We start from the raw sequence: 20,320 nt of genomic DNA, 5'->3' as shown, positions 1-20,320 counted from the left end.
AGAAGAAACATAACTGGACTCTGAAAACGGTAAGAAAGACTCTTTCCCAGATTATCATGGTCCAAAGCACAGGTTAGAAAAATTCTGCCTGGAAGAATAAGGGAACCTGGAAAGACAAAATAGAAGGAACATGCCCTTCAAAGAAGAAACTGCCTGAAAATGGCAGTCAGAAACAATGACTGACTTCAGGGGAATATCAAGGGTTTCTGAAGCAAGCGAGGGAGTTATGAAACTACTACGGTTGTGCCACTGTTTCCCTAAATTGTCCTGCCTCAGTTTCCCTAATTGTCCTGCCTCAATTTCCCTAATTGCCCTGCCTCAGTTCCTTGAATCATTCCCCCTGGTTGCAACTCCCCTTCCTGACCATTAGAACTGAGATAATTAGGGCTGTGGAGATCTGGTCACTCCAAAAGATAAAACTCCAGATGTCCTATCTCAGATACTTAATTGGCATCCTCTACTCTATCTCTAAGTTCCAGACTCTGTGTCTCCTTTACTCCCAGTTTATCAGAATTTATGGTCTTACCCCCAACCTTTCAGAACCGGATTGATGGTCCATTTCTGGAAATTCCCACGCCCACCAGAATTTGAACTTCATCTCCTTGCCTTTGTCTACCCTGATCTTAGAGGCACATATAAAAATCATTGGAATCTCACATTCAATGCTGATGTTGATGCCGATGCTGAATACTTTAAGACATCAGTCCTGGGATCAAAATGAATCCTTTGGTCCTAGAAAATCTCTCCTTCTCAGAAATCCAAATAAAATATTAAAAATTCACTAATCTCTATCTTTCCTCAGTTTCTCTGGCATTACAATACAATCTTTAAGAAAGCTGTCCCTACTAGGTATCTTTATTTCCTCTTCTCATACTATCATCTAACTTCTTTGTAATCTGACTTTTTGCCCCATCATTCAAATGAATCTGCTCTTTCTAAAGTTATAATCTCATTATAAACTATAAAGAATAACCTCATAATTGCCAAATCGAATCTTTTTTTCAAAATCTTCATCATTTTTAACTTCTCTGTAGAATTCAATCCTTATTGATTGCCTCCTTTTTGTTATTCTCTCATCACTAGGTTTTCATGACATTGCTTTCTCCTGGGTCTCCCACCTCTCTCACCATTTCTTCTCAGTATCCTTTTCTAATTTGTCCATGTCCCATCCACTAACTATGGATGTCCCTTAATACTCTTGCCCTGATTCTTTTTTCTTCTTCTTTTATTTCTATTCCATTTTGTGATTTCATCAGCTCCCATAGGCTCAATTATTCCTATGCAGTTGAATCTTAGCTCTATAAAAGCAATCATAGTCTCCTTCCTGAGCTCTTGGCCTAACATCCCTAACTGCATCTTCAATAAGGTGTCCCATCGGCATCTGAAAATCAATGTGTCCAAAATAGTACTCATGAGCTTTCTCTCCAAACCCTCCCCTCTTCCCAACTTCTAATTGCACTGTTGTATAATCACCATCCTCCTAGTCTCCCATGTCTGCAGTCAGTTTTCTTGCCATCCTTGACTTCAACTCATTCACCCTACATAACTAATCTTTGTCATCTCTTCCTTCACAATATCTCATATACATCATCTTCTCTCCATTTACACAACTATAACCATAGTTCAGATCTTCATCACATCTCATCTTCCTGTTCAAATCTTTCACTACTCCATCTCATCCTCCAAGGTAATTTTTCTGAAGTGTAATTAAAGCCATAAGGCATTTCTTTTCCAGTAAACTGCCTAGTACTTCCACAATCAAGTATAAATTTCTTTGATTGGCATTTAAAGCTTTATGACTTCATCCCTTCTACTTTTTCAAGCTTTGAATACTACTTTTACCCCATACACTCTATATTCCAGCAACACTGGGTTATTTGCACTTCCTTGAACAAAGCATTTCCTTTTCAATCTCTGTGCTTTTACAGTATCTATCCCCCATGCCAGGATTATTATATCTTTCATTTCCATCTTTTAATTTCCCTGACTTCCTTCAAGAAGCATTTTAAATCCCATCCATTATAGAAGATCTTTCTTAGTTCCTCCAGTATGCTAATGTCTAACAGCGCCTTTTACTAAATATATGTGTGTCTATGTATCTTGTATGTGCCTACTTATTTACATGTTGTGTCTGCTATTACAATGTAAGCTCCATAAGAGCAGGAACCATATTATTTTATTTTCTTTGCATGCCCAACATTTAGCACACCATAAGTCCTGAGAATAAAATGTTTTTTGACTGATTGACTGTTCTTAAGAGAATGTAAAATATCATGGATGATCTTTTACTAAAAATAAGTGATTGACTCTTGTATCTGTTTACTCATCTTTGTAAAATCTTTATGTGAATAGTCTATGAATGCATGGATGTTATTTTTGATGAAAACATCAGGGGAGAAAAGCAAATTTTCACTAATAATTTTTCTATAGCTAACCACACCTCTATAACCAACCAACTCATTAAGAGGTATGGAAAATATTCAGTACCAGTTAGGTTTACTCTTTTTAAAAAATATTTTTAGATTTATTTTTAACTTTTAATCTATATTTTCCAGTGTATCCCTTCTTTTTCCCTTCCCATCCCAGAAAACCATGTCCTATAATAAAAAAAATTTTAAAGAAAAATATTATTTAAAAACTAGCTAACACATCAAAAAATTCTGATGTTATATGTAATATTTTATATTAAGAAACCTATTGTTGTTCAGTAATTTTTCATTGGTGTCTCACTCTTCATGACCCTATTTGAGATTTTCTTGGCAAAGATAGTGGAGTGGTTTGCCATTTCCTTCTCCAGGTCATTTCATAGATGAGGAAAATAAGACAAACAAGATTAAGTGATTTGCCAAGGATCACATAGCTAGTAAGTATCTGAAGGCAGATTTGAACTCAGGAAGATGAGTCTTCCTGACTCTAGGCACTCTGCACTATGATGCCATCTAGCTGCCCCTAGAGAAACTGCAGTGGGGAAACAAAAGTGGATCTTCGGTAAAGAAGGGGGAAGTCATTTTTCATATGTTTTTGAGACAAAGCTAGGTCATTAGAATTTCACAGAATTCAGTGTCAATTGATTTGTTTTCTTTTCATTATGTTGTTAGTCAGTGCTCTTTGCATCTTCATGCTTTTACTTGCTTTATTTTGTCAGTTGTATGACTTCCAATGCTTCATGCCTTTCATGTTCTTCATTTCTTATAGCATGATAATACTACATCACATTCATATGTCATAACATGAAACACCATTCCTTTATTGAAGGACATCTACTTGGTGTCCATTTCTTTGCTTCCATAAATATTTATTTTGGTAAATATATTTGGCTAAAAGAAAGACTATTCTTTGTTATTGAGCTGTTATATTTGTATATGTGTATGTAACATACATATGTCTCAATGCATATATTTACACACATATATACATATATGTATGTATAGGTGTATGTGTATATATGCACATATATATAACATATATACATAAACTGACAGAGAAAGAGAAAAACAGAGACAGACATATATGTGTATATATATATACACACACATATATATATATAAACATATATATATATAGAAAAACAGAAAGAAACAGAGATAGAGAAAGAGAAAGACAAGAACAAAGAATCCCTAAGCCAGAGGTTATAGGCAATTTAGTCACTTTCTTATAATTTAAAGTTGTTTTTTAGAATGGTTGGACCAACTCATAGCTTCCTCCAACAATGTATTACTGTACTTATCTTTCCACAACATTTACCAGTCCCAATATTTGTTATCTTTGCCAGCATTTACTATATACTATTTTTTCCAGAAGCATTTGCCTTAGAATAAAATGTTATTTTGAAGGCTTTCTCCCTTATGTATGCTAATAGATAGTTTTGCTCAATAAGTGCTAAAATCAATCTATGTTTAAAACAGAGATAAAGCTGCCTTTAAACTGTGTGCCAATATTACAAATGCCCTTTACAGATTCTAAACAAAAGATTTCTTTGCCGTAGGGAAGGTCTCCCAATCCAGGAATGAATGACATTGCACCAATACAGATGACTACATTGATTCTGCAATAATATATATATATATGCACATATATATACATATATATGTGCATATATATATATTAATTTGAAACATATCAGTCTAATCATGCATACTTTAAAAAATCAAGCTGGATGAAAAGTGTCCCTTGCCTAAATTACAAAATTACTAAATGAGCTGCATAGCCAACTTATTGAGTTTTTCATGCAATAACAATAGTGACAATGATAGTAGTAACAACAATATTTATATAGTGCTTTAAAGTTTTCAAAATATTTTGTACATCACTGTTCTTTAAAACAACCTTATAGGGGGAAGCTAAGTGGCCCAGTGAATAGAGTACCAGCCCTGAAGTTCAAATCTGGTCTCAGACACTTAACACTTCCTAGCTGTGTGATCCTGGGCAAGTCACTTAACCCCAATTGCCTTAGCCAAAAAAAACAAAAAACAAAAAAAACAAACAAACAAAAAAAAAAAATCTTGTGAGGTAAGTACTATCATTATTCCCATTTTACAGATGGGAAAACTGAGGCTGAGAGAGATTAGCTGACTTGCTCAAGCTTCAGAATATATATAAACACACACACACACACACACACACACACACACACACACACACACACACACACACCAATGAGTGGGGCTCAGAACTGAGCAGATTGAGGCCATTCTCCAGAATCACATTTAATTATTTGTACATATGCTTTCAAATTCTCATCACTATTAGAATTTGAACCCAGGGTCTCTTGAACTAAACAGAACTAAAACAAAACAAAACAAAAACCCCAACTTCCTGAATAACAAGTTGATTCACTGTTGGGAGGCTGCAGATGACCTCTCAATGAAAATGTTCACACAAAGGATAGATAGCTATGTGATAAATGTACTATAGAAGATATTAAAATAGATGAACCTGGAGGTTCCTTTGAACTTTGAAATCATGGGATTTTTGAAGAGATTTATAGGAAAACATGAACAAGAATCACACAGGAAGAAAAGGCACGGAGGAGTTAAATGAGGAGTTGGTGGCCATGAGACTTTGGATATTACTTCACCCCTCTGAGATAGGTTTCCTTACCTTTAAAAGAATAATAACAAAACTTTCTTTTCTTATCTTATAGTGTTATTGTGAAGAAAGTGCTCTGTAGTTACTTAGAAATGGAAGTTTACTGATATCTACTTTAGTCTTGTTTTCCTGGCTCCCATTGGGAAAATCTAGCTTAAAATTCTCTCTCACACTAATTGTGTGACCCTGGGGAAATTCACCTGAGCCTCAATTTACTCATCTATCAAATGAGGAGGCTGGATTCAGTGGCCTCTATTGTACCTTGCAGTTTTAAATGTATGGTTCTAGGATGATTTTAGAAAGGCTTGGAAAAATTTACATGAACTGATGCCAAATAAAACAAGCAGAACCAGGAAAATATTATACACAGTAACAGCAGAATTGCATAATAATTAACTATTATAGAATTGATCCTTCTCAGCATTCCATTGATCCAAGTCAATACCAATAAACTTTGGATGGAAAACATCATCCTCATCCAAAGAAAAAAATTATGGAGACTGAATGTAAATCAACACATGCTATATTCACTTTTTTCTTTCTTCTTTTTTTTCTCATATTTTTCCTCTTCTGTTCTGATTTTCCTCTCCTGAAATGATTCATATGTAACTGAGAAAAATATAAATAAATGAAAAATAATAATAAGTATGTGGTTCTATGGTGTTCTAATCCTAGTTGCTCAGTGCCATTTTCTTCTCTATGGATTTCATCAAACCCACACTTCTCTGCTCCCACTTTTGCAGTCTTTTTTGCATGACATTTCCATCTCTTTGGTTTGAACCTTCATCCTGACTAGCTTCTAGCTCTGATATTTTACCTTTTTTTCTGCCTCATGTTAATGTACCTGTTTATTCCTGTTTATCCTGTTAATCCCCTATTTATCTTCAGCTTGATAACTGGCCTTTTCCTGCACATTACCTGGCTGGGCATGTCTTTTGTGTAGTAAGATTATATCCAAAATGAACAACTATTGAGTCAGCCATAATCCAGATAACATTTGTGTATTGTCAATATCTTTGCATAGGATACTTTAAGACAGGACAATTTGTATTAAATAATAAATACATACATCATACGATCATATGCCATTTTTACATAATATATAAATATATGTAAATATAAATATATATGTATAAATATAAATATATATGTATATGTATATATAGATATTTAAATTAAGTCTCACTGTGTAATCACTCCCTTCTCTTTATGTAGCTATGTATTCATGCATTCAATTCAACAAGTATTTATGAAGTCACTACTGTGTATCAGGCACTGAATTAGGCCCTTGAAAATGAGATAGTTCCTTTCCTCAAGGAGCTTATATTGAGGGGAAATAATATATACACAGAAATTAAGATGCAAAGTAGTTACCAAATAACTCCCAGGGAAAGTTCCTTAGTGACTGGGGGAGTGGGAGATCAGGAAAGGCTTCCTAGAGGAGGTAGCACTAAAATCAAGCTTTTCTATGAGCTAAGGGTCATTTGCAAGATTGTGGAAAGCAGATGTCCCCACTACATGATATGTGCTGTACAGAATAAATTTTAACACTAACCACAAGTCATACCAGCTGCTTTTTAATTCTCTCAACAAAGTATGATACTAAAGACCCTCAGGGTAAAGATCTAGAAGCAGATAGAGGAGAATTTGGCTATTCACCAATTAAAGTGCTAGAAAGTTCAAAGTGGAGATTGAGAAATGGGAAAGCAGCAATACCACCTACAGACATAGGCCCCCTAAGGTACAGAGGCACAAAGGCTGAGTCACTGTGGGCACTACCTTCCACAAGCAGATGAGGTGTGCCCCCTGGAAAGAACTGGAAAAGCACATATGGGGGCCAGAAGCAACTGCATCTCACCTAATTAAATTGCTGCTGGCTGCCGAGCGTGTGTCCTTGATGGGTTGCTGCATTAAATAAGCCAGGGGTGGCTAAGAGTCTATGTTTTGCAGCTATTTTTCTATTGAAGGGGAGCACCATGCTTTTACAACCATACAACCTCACAGACAAATATGCTTAGTTTGTTGAAAGCTGAGCACAGCACTTGCTCCTTCAAGCAATGTCTCTTGCCATTCTAAGGCAATGATATCCTTTATTGCTTCTTTTTTTCATATCTTTGGTGTCAGAATTTAAATTGTGACCTTCTTCAGCTTAAGCCCAGATCCTATTTTCTCTTGGCCCCAGGAGCTGTCAGAGCAGCTACGGACTGACTATGGGTTATCATTCACCAAGTCCTTCCTTTGGCATTTGTTTACAGCTTGAAATTAAAGACCCCTTTCCTTTCCTTTAGCTCAGAGCAGACCTGAACAGAGAATCCTATCTTATAAGCTGCTTTTCCATATAGAAATACTAGGCTAGCAGAATTACCTTCCTTATGCAGGAAGTCCCATCTAGGGAAGCATGATTGGAATAGAGGGAACTCAAAACCAGACTCTCCTGGGATTATTTGAGGGAAAGTGAGCATGTTTAACCTAACCTGTAAAAGGGAAAATTTAGATAGCTGTTGCCTCTGAGTATTTAAAAGACTATCACAGACTAGAAGGAAACAATGTGGCCTAAGATGATAGAACTAGGAACAAACAGAAGAAGTTAAAAACAAGAAAGCTATTTCTTGCATGGATATTCTCTGGTGTTTTTTTTTTTTTTTTTGAGCAGCATTGTCCTTCCTCTGCGCCCAGCCTGGGGCCAAGGACAAAATCAAGTCTTCTCATCCAAATCTTAGTTCCTTGGCTGGTTAGAAAGTTGATCACTCAGGCTCTGGAGAATGTCAGGGTTAAAATTACAGAATAGAAAGAACAAAGGTTTTAGTGTGCCCCTTCTATTGCTCCTGGATACTAGACCTTTCGCTCTAGTTTAGAAATAGCTAGGGTGAGTTTAGTATCTGTAAAGATGACCCAGAAGCAATATCCAGGGTCCTGAGGCTCTCACCTGAAAGGACTGAGATACTCCAACTTCAGGGTATTTTCAAAGCTGTCCAGGGAACTGTCAACCATGTTCAGTTCAAAGAGGTAGTGCAGCTGTGTCAGCAGGCCCAAAAAAATACCAGAAAAGGCCCAGTGGACTGTTAACCGGAACTCCTGGATGTAAAGGAGCTCATACATTGTATTCAGTGCCTACAAAAGAGGATGGAGGTGGGGAAATGAGAAAAAAACACACAGCTTAAATTGGACCACTTTTTAGGGCACACACCTGATCAGAAACCAACCATGGCTCACATTGTCTCCCCAATCAAGTCCAGCCTCTCAATCTTTAGGTTCAAGGACCTCTATCATCTAGCCTGACATAGCCTGTCTAGCTTTATTTCCCTCCTCAATAGGAAAGAATTTTTAAAATGGCACTGAGGCTGAAAAGTTCAGGGCATCTATAGAGAGTGGTGAGTAGAGCCTTTGAACTGGAGCATGGGTACATGAAACAGATTTGAAAACACACTAGAAAGATAAAGTGGTATGTTGGCTTAAAGAGTTTGAACTTACTCATTAGACAATGGGGATTATCAAAGAGTCATGGGCAGGGGTTTATCATGACTAATCTAGACATTAGGAAAGAAGTCTGGAAACTGTATGAAGGGTAGTTTGGAAGAGAAAAAGAATGGAGTGAGGAAGACTTGCTAGAAAGCTGCAATATTCTGGGCCTAAAACTGAGGATTGACTATGGAAAGGGGAAAGAGGTGACAAGTGTCAAGATATTGCTAAGGATTAGGACTAAATGCAAAAAGTGAGGAAGAAGAGTAAGAACTAACCCAAAGTTTCAAGCAAAGCTAATATTTGTGTGCTTTAAAAAAAGATTGGCAAAGGGTTTTAATATACTATCTCATTTGTGCTATACAACATTGGCTCATTGACATAGTTACCACAATATCATTTCCATTTTACAGATGAAGAAACTAAAGCTCTGAGAGGTTAATTGACTGAAAGTGAAATATGAAATTTAGGATCTTTCCTAAATCAAGGCTAGTATTCATTTTTACCATACTATGAAAGATGAGTTGAACGATTGTGCCATGAACACAAAGAGCAAAATCAAAAATAGGAGCAGGTTTGGGATCAAGTTTAATGATTTGTAGAGACACTCTGAAAAGCAGTTGGAGTTGGGGGCATTGCAGTTTAGGAAAGGGATTGCGGACAAACATATAGATCACAATTCAATCTGTAGAGTAGGAAGTTGAAGACAAGAGGGAAAAAGAGATGGCTAAGAAGGAGATTATATAGAGAGAAGAGTTATAGACAAGGAACCTTAATAACTCACTCAGGAGATAAAGAGTCAGAGCATGAGACATAAGGATGCCTAGAGAGTCAAAAGTAGGGAGTATGTAAACCAAAGAAAGAGAATATAGAGAAGGACAGGTGATCAAAAGTATCAAAAACTGCAGATAGGTTGAAGAGGAAGCTATTGTTCAGTTCTTTCAGGCATGTCTTATTCTTTGTGACCTCATTTGGGGCAAACTTACTGTAATGGCTTGACATTTTCTTCCCTTTTACAGTTAAAGAAACTGAAGCAAACAGGGCCAATGACGCTAGTAAATATATGACAAATTTGAATTCAGGTCTTCCAAATCCAGGCCCAGAACTCTATCCATTATACCATCTAACTGTTCTAAAAGGAAAAGGCTCCCAAAAACTATTGGATTGGATAATAAACAAGCCATTGATTGAAAGGCTAGGTCAAATATTATCCAAGACAAATCAGGATCAATAGAATTGTGGAAACAAAAATTAAGTTGCAAGAAGTTTAGGCAATAGTGGGAAGTAAGGAAGTGGAAGTTTTAAATGTAGACAATTTTTTTTCAATGAGTTTGGCAGTGAAAGAGGAAAGAATCTTTAGTTGAATGGATTAAAGATTAAAGGAATGTTTTTTTTTTTTAAATATTGGGGAGCCTTGATCATGTTTATAGTCTGAAGGCAAGGAAGCAAAGGAGAAGGCAAGATTGAAGGCACATAAGAGAAATGACATGACTTTGAAATAGTACTCCAAAAGATAGGGAAAGATTGGGGCTAAAGGATCAATTTCAACAAGAGGTGGGAATATGTCTTTTTTCTGGCCAGAAAGAAGGCGATAGTGGTCATTGCTAACTAAACTTCTTTAGCGCTAAAGAACCAAAAGGGCCCAGTTTAGGGTCTGGAGATTAAGAGACTGGCTACTTAGGGCTAGATCAAGGCTTAGGGAAAAAAAAAAACCCAAAACCTAAGGACTCCTTTTGTGATGTCCCTCTTCATATGAATATAACTAGGGATTCCAGGAAATATATCATATTCAAAAAATATAATAAAAATATTTTATTTAGTGTTTTATAACTTAAAATAAGGTTTTCTCACAATATATGAAACGGGTAGGACAAGTACCATGATTCTTACTTTCCAAGGGAAACTCAAGTTTAGAAAAGCATAGTGAGAAAAGTTAGAGTGATATAGAAGAAAGACCAGTGAAGATAGAGGTAGAGATCTGAGTTCAAGTTCTGACTACTCTACCTATTAGTTGAGTGACCACAGAAAAATTAGTTCTTCTACTTAAGCTTCAGCATCCTCATATGGGGATAAAAAGGAAGTAGACTAGATGATCTTTAAATCCTATCTAACTCTAAAACCAGAATTTAATGATACCTGTGGAGCTCTCAGTTTCTTCATTTGTAAAATGAAGGGGTAGAACTAAATGAACTCTAAGATATCTTCTATGCGATGTTAAATCCTATGATTACTTATGACTTTCCCAATGTCACATAGTTTATTATTAAGTTTATAAGTCAGCACTCAAACCCATATCTCTTGGATTTAAGTTATATGCTCTTTAGACTATACCTTCACACTCATTTGATTAGAGTCACCCTGGGTCTGTAACTCTTGAAAATCTTGGGTATGTGAACAGCCAAATGAAGCCTTATGAATTAAACCCTACAAGGTAGATGTGTGATTTCTAATGATAGAAATTTTAGCAGTTTGATGAAAGGGAAGAGAGAGACACACAGAGATAAAAAGAGGGAGGGAGAGAGAGAGAGATAAGACAGAGATGGAGAGAAAGAGGTAGAGAGACTGATAGAGATAGAGACAGAAAGACAGAGGTAGAGAGACATACCCAAAGACAAAGAGAGAAACAAAGAGAGACAGAAATAGAGGAAGAAAGACAGAGGGAGAGGGAAAGAAGTGGAAGGCAGAAGATGGAGAAGGGGAAGGAGATGGAAAAAGGAAGAAATAGGGAATAGACAGAGACAAAGAGACAGAAAAATATATAGAGACAGACAGACAGAGAGACAGGGATAGAAACAGAGACAAAGAGAGAGCACCAAGGACAGTCAGAAAGAAAGAAAGGGAAAGACAGATAGACAGAGAGTGCAAGGGAGTGGGAGGGAGAAGGAGGATAAGAGGAAGAGGGAATAAAGAGAGAGAGAAGGAGGGGGAGAGAGAAAGGGGGAAAGAGTTACCTTTGACAAGTTATTTCTCCTTTCTGCATCTGAATTCTCCACTTCTCTTCCAACTCTAAAGGTCAATAATTCTGCTAAGAAATGTTATGGAAAGAGTACCCCACATTATTTCTCACCTCTATGGACATCAGTTCTGTCTTATCCTTTATATTTTTTAAAATCATATCTTCTTCTGATGGCCGAACCTTCATTTTGAGGTACAACAGAGTCATCAATCTCCTCATTAGGTTTTTATCCACTGCCATGATCTTCCACATATCCATGACCTGACTGGAAAGTATTTCAAGATTACTTCACCCTGTCTCTACCCCTCTTTTGCCCAAAATTCAGGGGATACTTCATTGGAAAAGTGTTAGAAAGAGGGGAAAATGCTTCCATCACGAAGCTGTAACTTTCCAATTTCTCTTGTGGGGAATTTAATCTGGAAGTTACTTTTTGTGGGCATGACTGTTTCTGGTTTCCAGTCTTTTTACACTTCACTGCCCACTTCATGCACTCTATAATCTGGCTCTAGTGACCTACTTCTATTCCTAACACATAATGTTCTATCTTTCATGTCTGTGCCTTTGCATTGACTATTTCTCCATGCCTCCTTCTTCAGTTCTGCCTCTTAGTTTCCCAGGATTTCTTGAAGGACTCACTTCAAATGCTACTTTCTAAAGGAGACATTTCCCTTCAGTTGCTAAAACGTTCCTTTCTGAGATTATCTTCTAATTATAAATGTATTGCACATTATGTACTTGTCTCCTCCACTGGAATGTTTTTGCCTTCCTTTGTATCTCCAGTGTTTTGTACAGTATCAGACACAAAATAGCATTTAATTGATGCTTTTTGACTGATAATATATGGCTATAAAAAGAGATATTGTTGGGGCAGCTAGGTGATGAAGTGCTACCAGCCCTCAAGTCAGGAGGACATGGGTTCAAATCTGACCTCAGACACTTAACACTTCCTGGCCATGTGATCCTGAGCAATTCACTTAACTCCAATTGCCTCAGCAAAAAAAAAAAAAAAAAAGATATTGTTATGTGTAGGCATGAGTAAACATTATTATATATGACCATATGTTGTGATAATTACTATAGTTGGATATCTGTATAATATGATGTAGTGTTACTATAGATGGATATGCATATGAATATTCTACATATATGTATGCATATACACATATTTATTTATTACAATAAATGACAATAGAATTTATTATAATAAATTACTATATATTTCTGGGTTTGGCTCTGCCTATACAGTATTACATTATATTCTTTTATTATATTATATGTTATTAAATTATTATAATATATTGTTATGTTACATTATTATACTATGTATCATTATATTATTATCACATTATCATTATAATAATACTATTATACTATGTATTATTATATTATAATATGCTATATATTATTACAGGTATATATACTATGTATGCTATGCATTATTATAGGTTAGGTATGGTAGCATATTACTATATGTCAGTGAGATTATACATTACAAGTAGGATCAGTGCTATACTACTATATACAAATATAGGTCCTGTTTAACCTAGGAAATCGATGTTGCCAGATTGACTGGTATAGCCAGTAGGAAATAGCTGGGCTCCATTGCTAGACAATCCTGGGATATATCCTGTTACTTTTATTTTCTCTTTTTCCCTTTTCTTGGCTTGCGAAGTCATCATCAATCACAGACTTAGAGAGAGATGGGGCCATAGAGGCCAGTGAGTGAAATTCCTTGATGAAGAAACTGAAGCTCAGGGAGATTAAGTTATTTGTTCCAGGTTCCTCAGAGAGTAACAGAAATAGGATTTGAGTGCAGGTCCTTAGATTCCAAAACCAGTGGTCTTGGGAAAAGGCCATAATCAAGGTTGTTAGAGCCTGCTACAGTTAGTATAGTTGTCTCTTATGACAAGTGAAGGAGATAGGTGAGCTATTCACTAAGGTGTATGTAAGCTCCAACCTTTGTGGTCTATGTCGTGAGGTCACCTTCACCATCTATGAGTCTACAAAAGAAGGGATTGCTCGGAGAAGGTTGGCTAATCAGGCTAGTTGTAGCATGATAACAGGAACAAAGAGTTACTAAGAGTTTTTGAGTGGTTGATCACTACTCAATAAAGGGGAATGAAAAGGGCAGGTGTTGGGATGACTAAAAGAGCTGCCTCTTTCCACTCCAGGTGCTCAAAGCACCAAACTCCTAGTTTCCCAGATAATGAATGATTCTGTGTTAAAGATGAGGAAAAGGATGGTTAAAGAGGAGAAAGGATCTGACCAAGATCACAGTGAGTGAAAAGTCCAGGGTACATGTTAAATATGGAAATGGGTGATTCTGAAAGTCTGTGGAACACCCTTTTCTAAAGACAAAAGCATGTCCTGGATCACTTCTTTGGTGATCTCTGAGACTAGAGACTTAAGAGTATAAGATCCTACATATCAGAGCTGAGAGGCTAAACCATAGCCATAATGTAGTCCAATCCACACATTTTACAAAGGAAGGAACAAAAGGCCACAGGAGAAATGGTTTGCCCAGAATCTGGTTCTGAGTGTGCATGCAGATGTTTCAGGCAGCAGACTAGATCCTGCCCATTCCCTCAAGAGCTTGGAAGTACCTGTCCGCTGGTCGGGCGAAGGAGAGGAGCACTTCAACCACCTCAGGAGTGTATTGTCGCCCCAACTTTGGGATGGTTTTTAGAAGGGATAGTCGGACGTCTGAGAATATGACAGAGGGGAGCACCTTGTACATACTCTGAAACACCTCTGTCACCTGTAGGGAAAAAAAAAACAACACTTCAGGTGAATTGCTATCACCATGACTTCCCATCAGATAATGATGATAATGCTATGAGGAACAAATGAGATAATATATATTTTTAAAAACTTGGTCATGATGGATGGCGAATTTTCTCACCTCATGGTTTACCAAATGTTTTTTCAGAAAGTATTAAAATTTCCCCATTAATGATAAAGAAACCAAGATTCAGGTATAATGGCTTGCCCAGAATCAAAAAGCTGGTGCAGTATCAGAGCTAAAATTTGATTCCTCATCTTCCAAACACAGATCTAATGAGATAATAAATATAAAAAATTGTACCTATCTTAAAGCACTAAATAAATCTTTGATATTCTTGATAGTATGATGCATGGATTCTAATATGTATTTGATAAATGCATATTGATTGATTGTTAGGGATGGCTCCAGTGAGCAGGCAAAGATATGCCTAATTAAATGGATTTTTTTCAGTCTTTTTTTTTAAACTCTACCTTAGATGCTCTTGGTCTTTAGTTTCTCTGATACAATGTTTTCAACTGTTACAGTTCTTATTCTATCTCCTTCCTGGGAATTCAGGTGCTCTTTGCCCATAGCTTCTCTCTAAGGATGTTTAGAACACACCCTCTGGTTCCTGCTCCTGAATTTTCACTAGTCCTCTCTGACCAGGACGGATTAGGCTTCTCTTCCCCTCATCTAGCCCCAAAGTTCTATCACCTTTGGAGAAGATGTTTAGCCTCTCTGTACTTAGGATGATATATGGTTGTAGGATCATAAAATCTTTGAGCTGTAAGGGACCTGCCACCCCACGGATTCCCCAAAGGTTAATGAAGGTGACCATAACAAAGGAGCTCACCAGACAATAGGATCTGAGGTAAATCAAGAGCAGAAAGCCACCACCCTCCCTAACATCAAGGTTCAATGAGTGTTTTGAGTATGACAAACTGAACACAAGTACTATGTCTAACTCTAAAGCCTATCGTCTTTCTGAAACTGAAACCTTAAATCTTGAAACCCAGATCTTGTTTCCCCTTATCTTTTTTTTTTAAAAGCAGAACATGTTTTGAATGTTTGGTATTGATCCTGATTCTTCCCCAAACAACTTCGGCTTCTGTCTCTTGTTTGTCTCCCCACTATTGGCTTGTTGCTCTCTAGGTATATCACTTACCTTTCTTGATTTCTGAAATGGGAAAATTTGTGATGCTTATATGACAAGGGATATCTAGATGGTGAAATGAATAAAGCATTGGTTTTAGAATCAGGAAGACATATCTTCATGAGTTTAAATCTGTCATCAGACATTTACTAGGTGTATGACCCTGAGCAGGTCACTTAACACAGTTTGCCTCAATTTCCTCATCTGGAAAAGGAAATGGCAAACCATCACAGGATCTTTACCAATAAAACCCTAAATGGAGGCACAAAGAATGGGACATGACTGAAATTATTCAACAATAATAACAATTCTGTTGTGAATAACAAATTAACAAATGAGATCATATATATATATATATATATATATATATATATTTAAAAACTCAGTAAACCTTAAAGTCCTATATAAAAATTATAATCTTAACTATTGTCTGTTTCAGAAAATCAAATACAAACCCAAAGGATGAAAACTGCTTCTGTAACTCTTCCAAGGATAGTCCAAAGAATATATTGCCAGTTCTCAGGGAACTTTCCAAAAAAGACAGAATCCAAGTGGTGAGATCAATGGTAAGAGGTTTTTAGATTAATGTATGACTTCTCAAAGACACTCCTTTGAAGGAGACAATATTCATTTCAAGGTATACATTAGGCCCAATTTCTAAAAACTCTAATTACTATAGAGTCACAATTTATATGTTATTCTGATTAACAATAAGTTATGCTTATATCATATTTTCTGATTTTAGAAAATGCTTTCTAAACATTAACTCATTCAGTCTTTTGAACAACTCTGTGAGATAGGTATTATAAATATTATTCTCCCATTTTGTAGATAAAGAAATTTAGTTTCAGAAACATTAAGTGATTTGCCTCAAATCACAAATCTAGGAAGTAATTGGATTGGGATTAATTCTTGGATTTACTTAAAACATAAGGATATTTTCATTATATCATGCTGTCTTTCTGGATAAAAATATTTGCTTGTGGGCAAATCACTTAAGCCTTTTATGTGTTTCCATTTCTTCATCTTTAAAATGTGACTATTGACATTTGGTCAATTTTTATAGAGCTTTGAGGGAAAGTGCTTTATAAACCCTACAGGACAATATAAATGAAAGAGGAGGAAGATGGTGATAATATTTATACACTACTTTAAGGTTTGTAAAGCACTTTATAAATATATTATTTTATTCTCACAACAACCCTGTGGAGACAGCAATATTATAAACCTGATTTTACAGTTGAAGAAATTCAGGCAGGCAGGTTAAACAACTTGCTCAGGTCACATAGTTAGTAGGTATCTGAAGCAAAATTTTAATTCAGTCCTCCTAAATTTAGGTATAGAGCTCAATTCAGAGACCATTTGGTTGCCATGCTAAAATCTTCATCACTACCATCAGCATCCCCCATCATCAGCATCATCATCAATCATCTTTGTATTCCTTTCAAGTAGAACAAGCAGTTTGACACAGTAGTTTTTTATGGAGTTGTCCATAAAAGCTACCAAAAATGACAGGAAACTGAGAGCCAAGCAATCCATTTTTCAGCAAGTATGGAAGGCAAGGTGCATGATGTTGTTTGGTATACCACCCTCCTATGTAATGTCCTTCTCTAAAATATAAAGTTCTCGGGGAGCAGGTTTTTTGGAGAGCTTCTGGGAGCAGCCTTAGTTTCAGTTCAGTTCAATAATCACCCCAAATCCAGCCAGGAGCTAAAAGTTCAGATCCTTTATTGTTTTCTTCAAAATATCCCAGTTAGCTTTCTTAGAGGCCTATCTCTCTCCTTGGCTCCAAGAGCTCTTGCCACTAGTCCTTTGCCTCTGCCAGCTTCAGCCTCTCTTCCTCCGAATGTCTCTAGCCAGCACAAAGGTAGAAGTTGGAATGAATCTGTTTCTGCCTCCAAGAGTGGGCTTGTGGATCTGGCCCTGAGAGCTTATTGCTTATATGCAGTACACTGAGTATACCCTAATCATTGCATCATTAGGAAACCATTATTTGTTGTAGGATTAAATCAATGCTAAATAAAATTTAACCATTGTCTCCTCAATTCCACTTAGTACCTTGTTTCAAATTCTGGCCCAAAACATCTCCTTGTAGGGTCAGATCAATCATACTGAACCATGCTAAATTAGATAATTATTGTCTGTATCAATTCCACTGACTTAATACCTTGTAAGAATTATAACCCTCCTAGAAAAGAAGGTAGAGGATTTTGAGAAACATTTCTCCATTTTCTAGGGTAGAAGTAACAAATACAAAGCCTATAACCTACCTGAATGTTTCCAGAATCATATTAAGTTATAAATGGGATATATTTAACAAAATAAATAAAAATATAATAAAATATAGAAAACATTACATTTTAAAATTAAATCAATATGCTGCCCACAGGGATCCTTAATATGAAATAGCGTCCTCTTTCATTATTTAAGTTTGACACAACTGCTCTAGGACATTTAAGGAGAATGAAATATTTCTTTAAAAAGTGGAAGAAGGACCAAAGGACACAAACATTGCTCCAAATATATTCACTGGAACATTGCATCAAACCTTTAAAGAATTAATACTTATAAGGCACAAATTAGTCTCAAAAAATGTAAAAGAAAACTACCTTCTTTTATGAGAAAAGTCTTGTCCTAATTCTTAAGCTAGGGAAGGATAAAATGAAGAATTATAGCCATAAACTGATATCAACAAATATTGATTCAAAATAAAATTTGAATGTATCTTCAATGAATATTTTATGTACATGGCATATATTATATGAATATTTTATTATTATATGCATATATTACCTACATATAACATGTCTATTGTGGATATAGGAAATTATCTATTAATTATATATCACATAATTAGATTATATTAATTTAGCAATTTTATGAATAATATTAATAAAATTATTTGCATATAATATATTCAATATACATTGGCAAGAATGTTCTATCTCATTCAGGTAAAAGGGGAGCACAGTCCAGGAGAGAAGCATTCTAGCAAGCCAGCAGTAAGGCCCACCTCAGGAACCAGTGGGAGATCCTGAGCTCCATTGTGATGAAGCACGGATGCCTCACATTCCTCAACATAGCAAGGGGAACTGGCGGACTTCAGCTCAGGGACCAGATACTTCAGGGCAGCCTTGAGCAAATAGCCAACTACCAGAAACCAGTCTTTGCCCCCAAAAAACAGAACTCAGAACAACTAGTAAAAGTTGCAAAGTGCTTTTCCACATGATAATTATTCAGACACTTGAAGACAAATATCATGATTCCCCCAAACATTCTATTCTTCAGGTTAACCATCCTCATTTCCTTCAATATAGTATCATTTCCTTCATATAATATTATTTGGAGACCCCCAAATGATGTGGCTAATGACATAAATAAGCAATTGTTAAAGAGAAAAGAAAAGGATTAAAAACCCATATATTATCAATAACCATCTGAAAATTTGTCCAGACTACCCCTAATCTCAAAGCTCTTTGAATATGACTTAGATTAAATGGCCTCGGAGTTTCCATTCAACTCTAGGATTCTATGATCCTGTGTACCAACTCTTTAATGATTTCAGGGGGACTTTACTACTGACCAGTTCCCCTTCCCTCTTTATACCCTTAGGGCAGTTTTTCTACCACAGATCAATAGCCTGTTGCCATCCTTCTATTTTTTTTTTCCTAAGAAGGAAAAGCTGACCTGCTCAAACTTGAGTCCTTGGGTTTCCAGGAAAATGTTAAACAACTCCAAAGCCAGATTTACTCGGATTTGGTTGCTGCTCATTAGGCCATTCAGGAAGGTCAGGATGAGTTGGGTATTTTGGTTCACTGAGAGGTTTTTCCCAAACATCTGTAAAAGCCAAAAATCAAGGAATTATCTTTTAGAGAGCTAAGTCTTACTGAAGCCAAATGAAAGGAAAGGGCCAGTACAAGTTCCCAAGTAATGATAGGAATTAGTGGTTCTCACAGATTCTAGAATGAGTTGAATCAATTTTACTTCGGCAGAATGTCTGTGTATGGGTGTGTGTATGTATTTGCACACACACACACACATACACACACATATATACATTTATATGTGTGTATGTATGTATCAATGAGGTCCCACAATTAGATAGCACATAGTATAAATGCCCAGAACTGTTTTCTCAGAATGAGAATAACAAATAAACTCAGCTTACATGATCTAGATAAACAGGACAAGACCAGATGTGATCTCACAGTTAATGTCATGAGGTACTCCTTCATTGGTATAAGCCATATAAAGGTAACTGAACTAAGAATACCTAACAGCAGTGTACGTGCCTATTCTCTCTCCCTTTCTCTTTGTTTCTCTCTCTGTCTCTCTCTCTCTGTCTCTCTCTCTCTGTCTCTCTCTCTCTTTCTCTCTCTCTCTCTCTGTCTTTCTCTCTCTTTCTCTCTCTCTCTTCTCTCTCTCTCTCTCTCTCTCTCTCTCTCTCTCTCTCTCTCTCTCTCTCTCTCTCTCTCTCTCTCTCTTTCACACACACACACACACACACACACACACACACACACTGAAATAATGATCAAAGGAAAGAAAACCAAGACAAACACTATAGTTCTTATACTATACCATTCTCTACACTTTTTGCAAATGCACTCAATCTTCCTATACACAGTAATTCAATGTTCCTCCTATTATATGTACTCTGACTCACACAGAAACACTCCTCCATTCAGCTCTCTCTGTACCAAAGCTGAGCTTCTTTACAATCAATCATTATTTATTAATGGTTTTATTCATCCACTAAATTTTTAACAAACATTTATTATCAAATGATAGAATATAGAGCTGGAAGAGATCATCCAGGATAATCTGCTTATTTTATAGAAAAGGACATTGACAGTCAGAGAATTATGTGACTTGCCCAATATCAGACTATTTATTAGTA

At 36.2% G+C, this 20,320-nt stretch overlaps 1 protein-coding gene across 2 annotated transcripts in view; it reads right to left on the bottom strand.

Moving 5' to 3' along the window:
- LOC141552507 (maestro heat-like repeat family member 5) overlaps nt 1-20,320 on the bottom strand; it is a 70,575-nt gene that overhangs the window by 26,294 nt on the left and 23,961 nt on the right. For both annotated transcript variants that reach the window (XM_074284671.1, XM_074284672.1), the window contains exons 4-7: nt 19,108-19,257; nt 14,107-14,261; nt 11,615-11,768; nt 8,015-8,199 (exon numbers count right to left, since the gene is read on the bottom strand). In XM_074284671.1, coding sequence (XP_074140772.1) covers nt 8,015-8,199; nt 11,615-11,768; nt 14,107-14,261; nt 19,108-19,257 — 644 coding nt within the window. The remainder of the gene's footprint in view (nt 1-8,014; nt 8,200-11,614; nt 11,769-14,106; nt 14,262-19,107; nt 19,258-20,320) is intronic.

Source organism: Sminthopsis crassicaudata, chromosome 1, assembly GCF_048593235.1.
Source record: "Sminthopsis crassicaudata isolate SCR6 chromosome 1, ASM4859323v1, whole genome shotgun sequence".
Classification (NCBI taxonomy): Eukaryota; Metazoa; Chordata; class Mammalia; order Dasyuromorphia; family Dasyuridae; genus Sminthopsis; species Sminthopsis crassicaudata.
The sequence above is the reverse complement of the archived record's forward strand: the minus strand, read 5'-3'. Positions and strand labels throughout refer to the sequence as shown.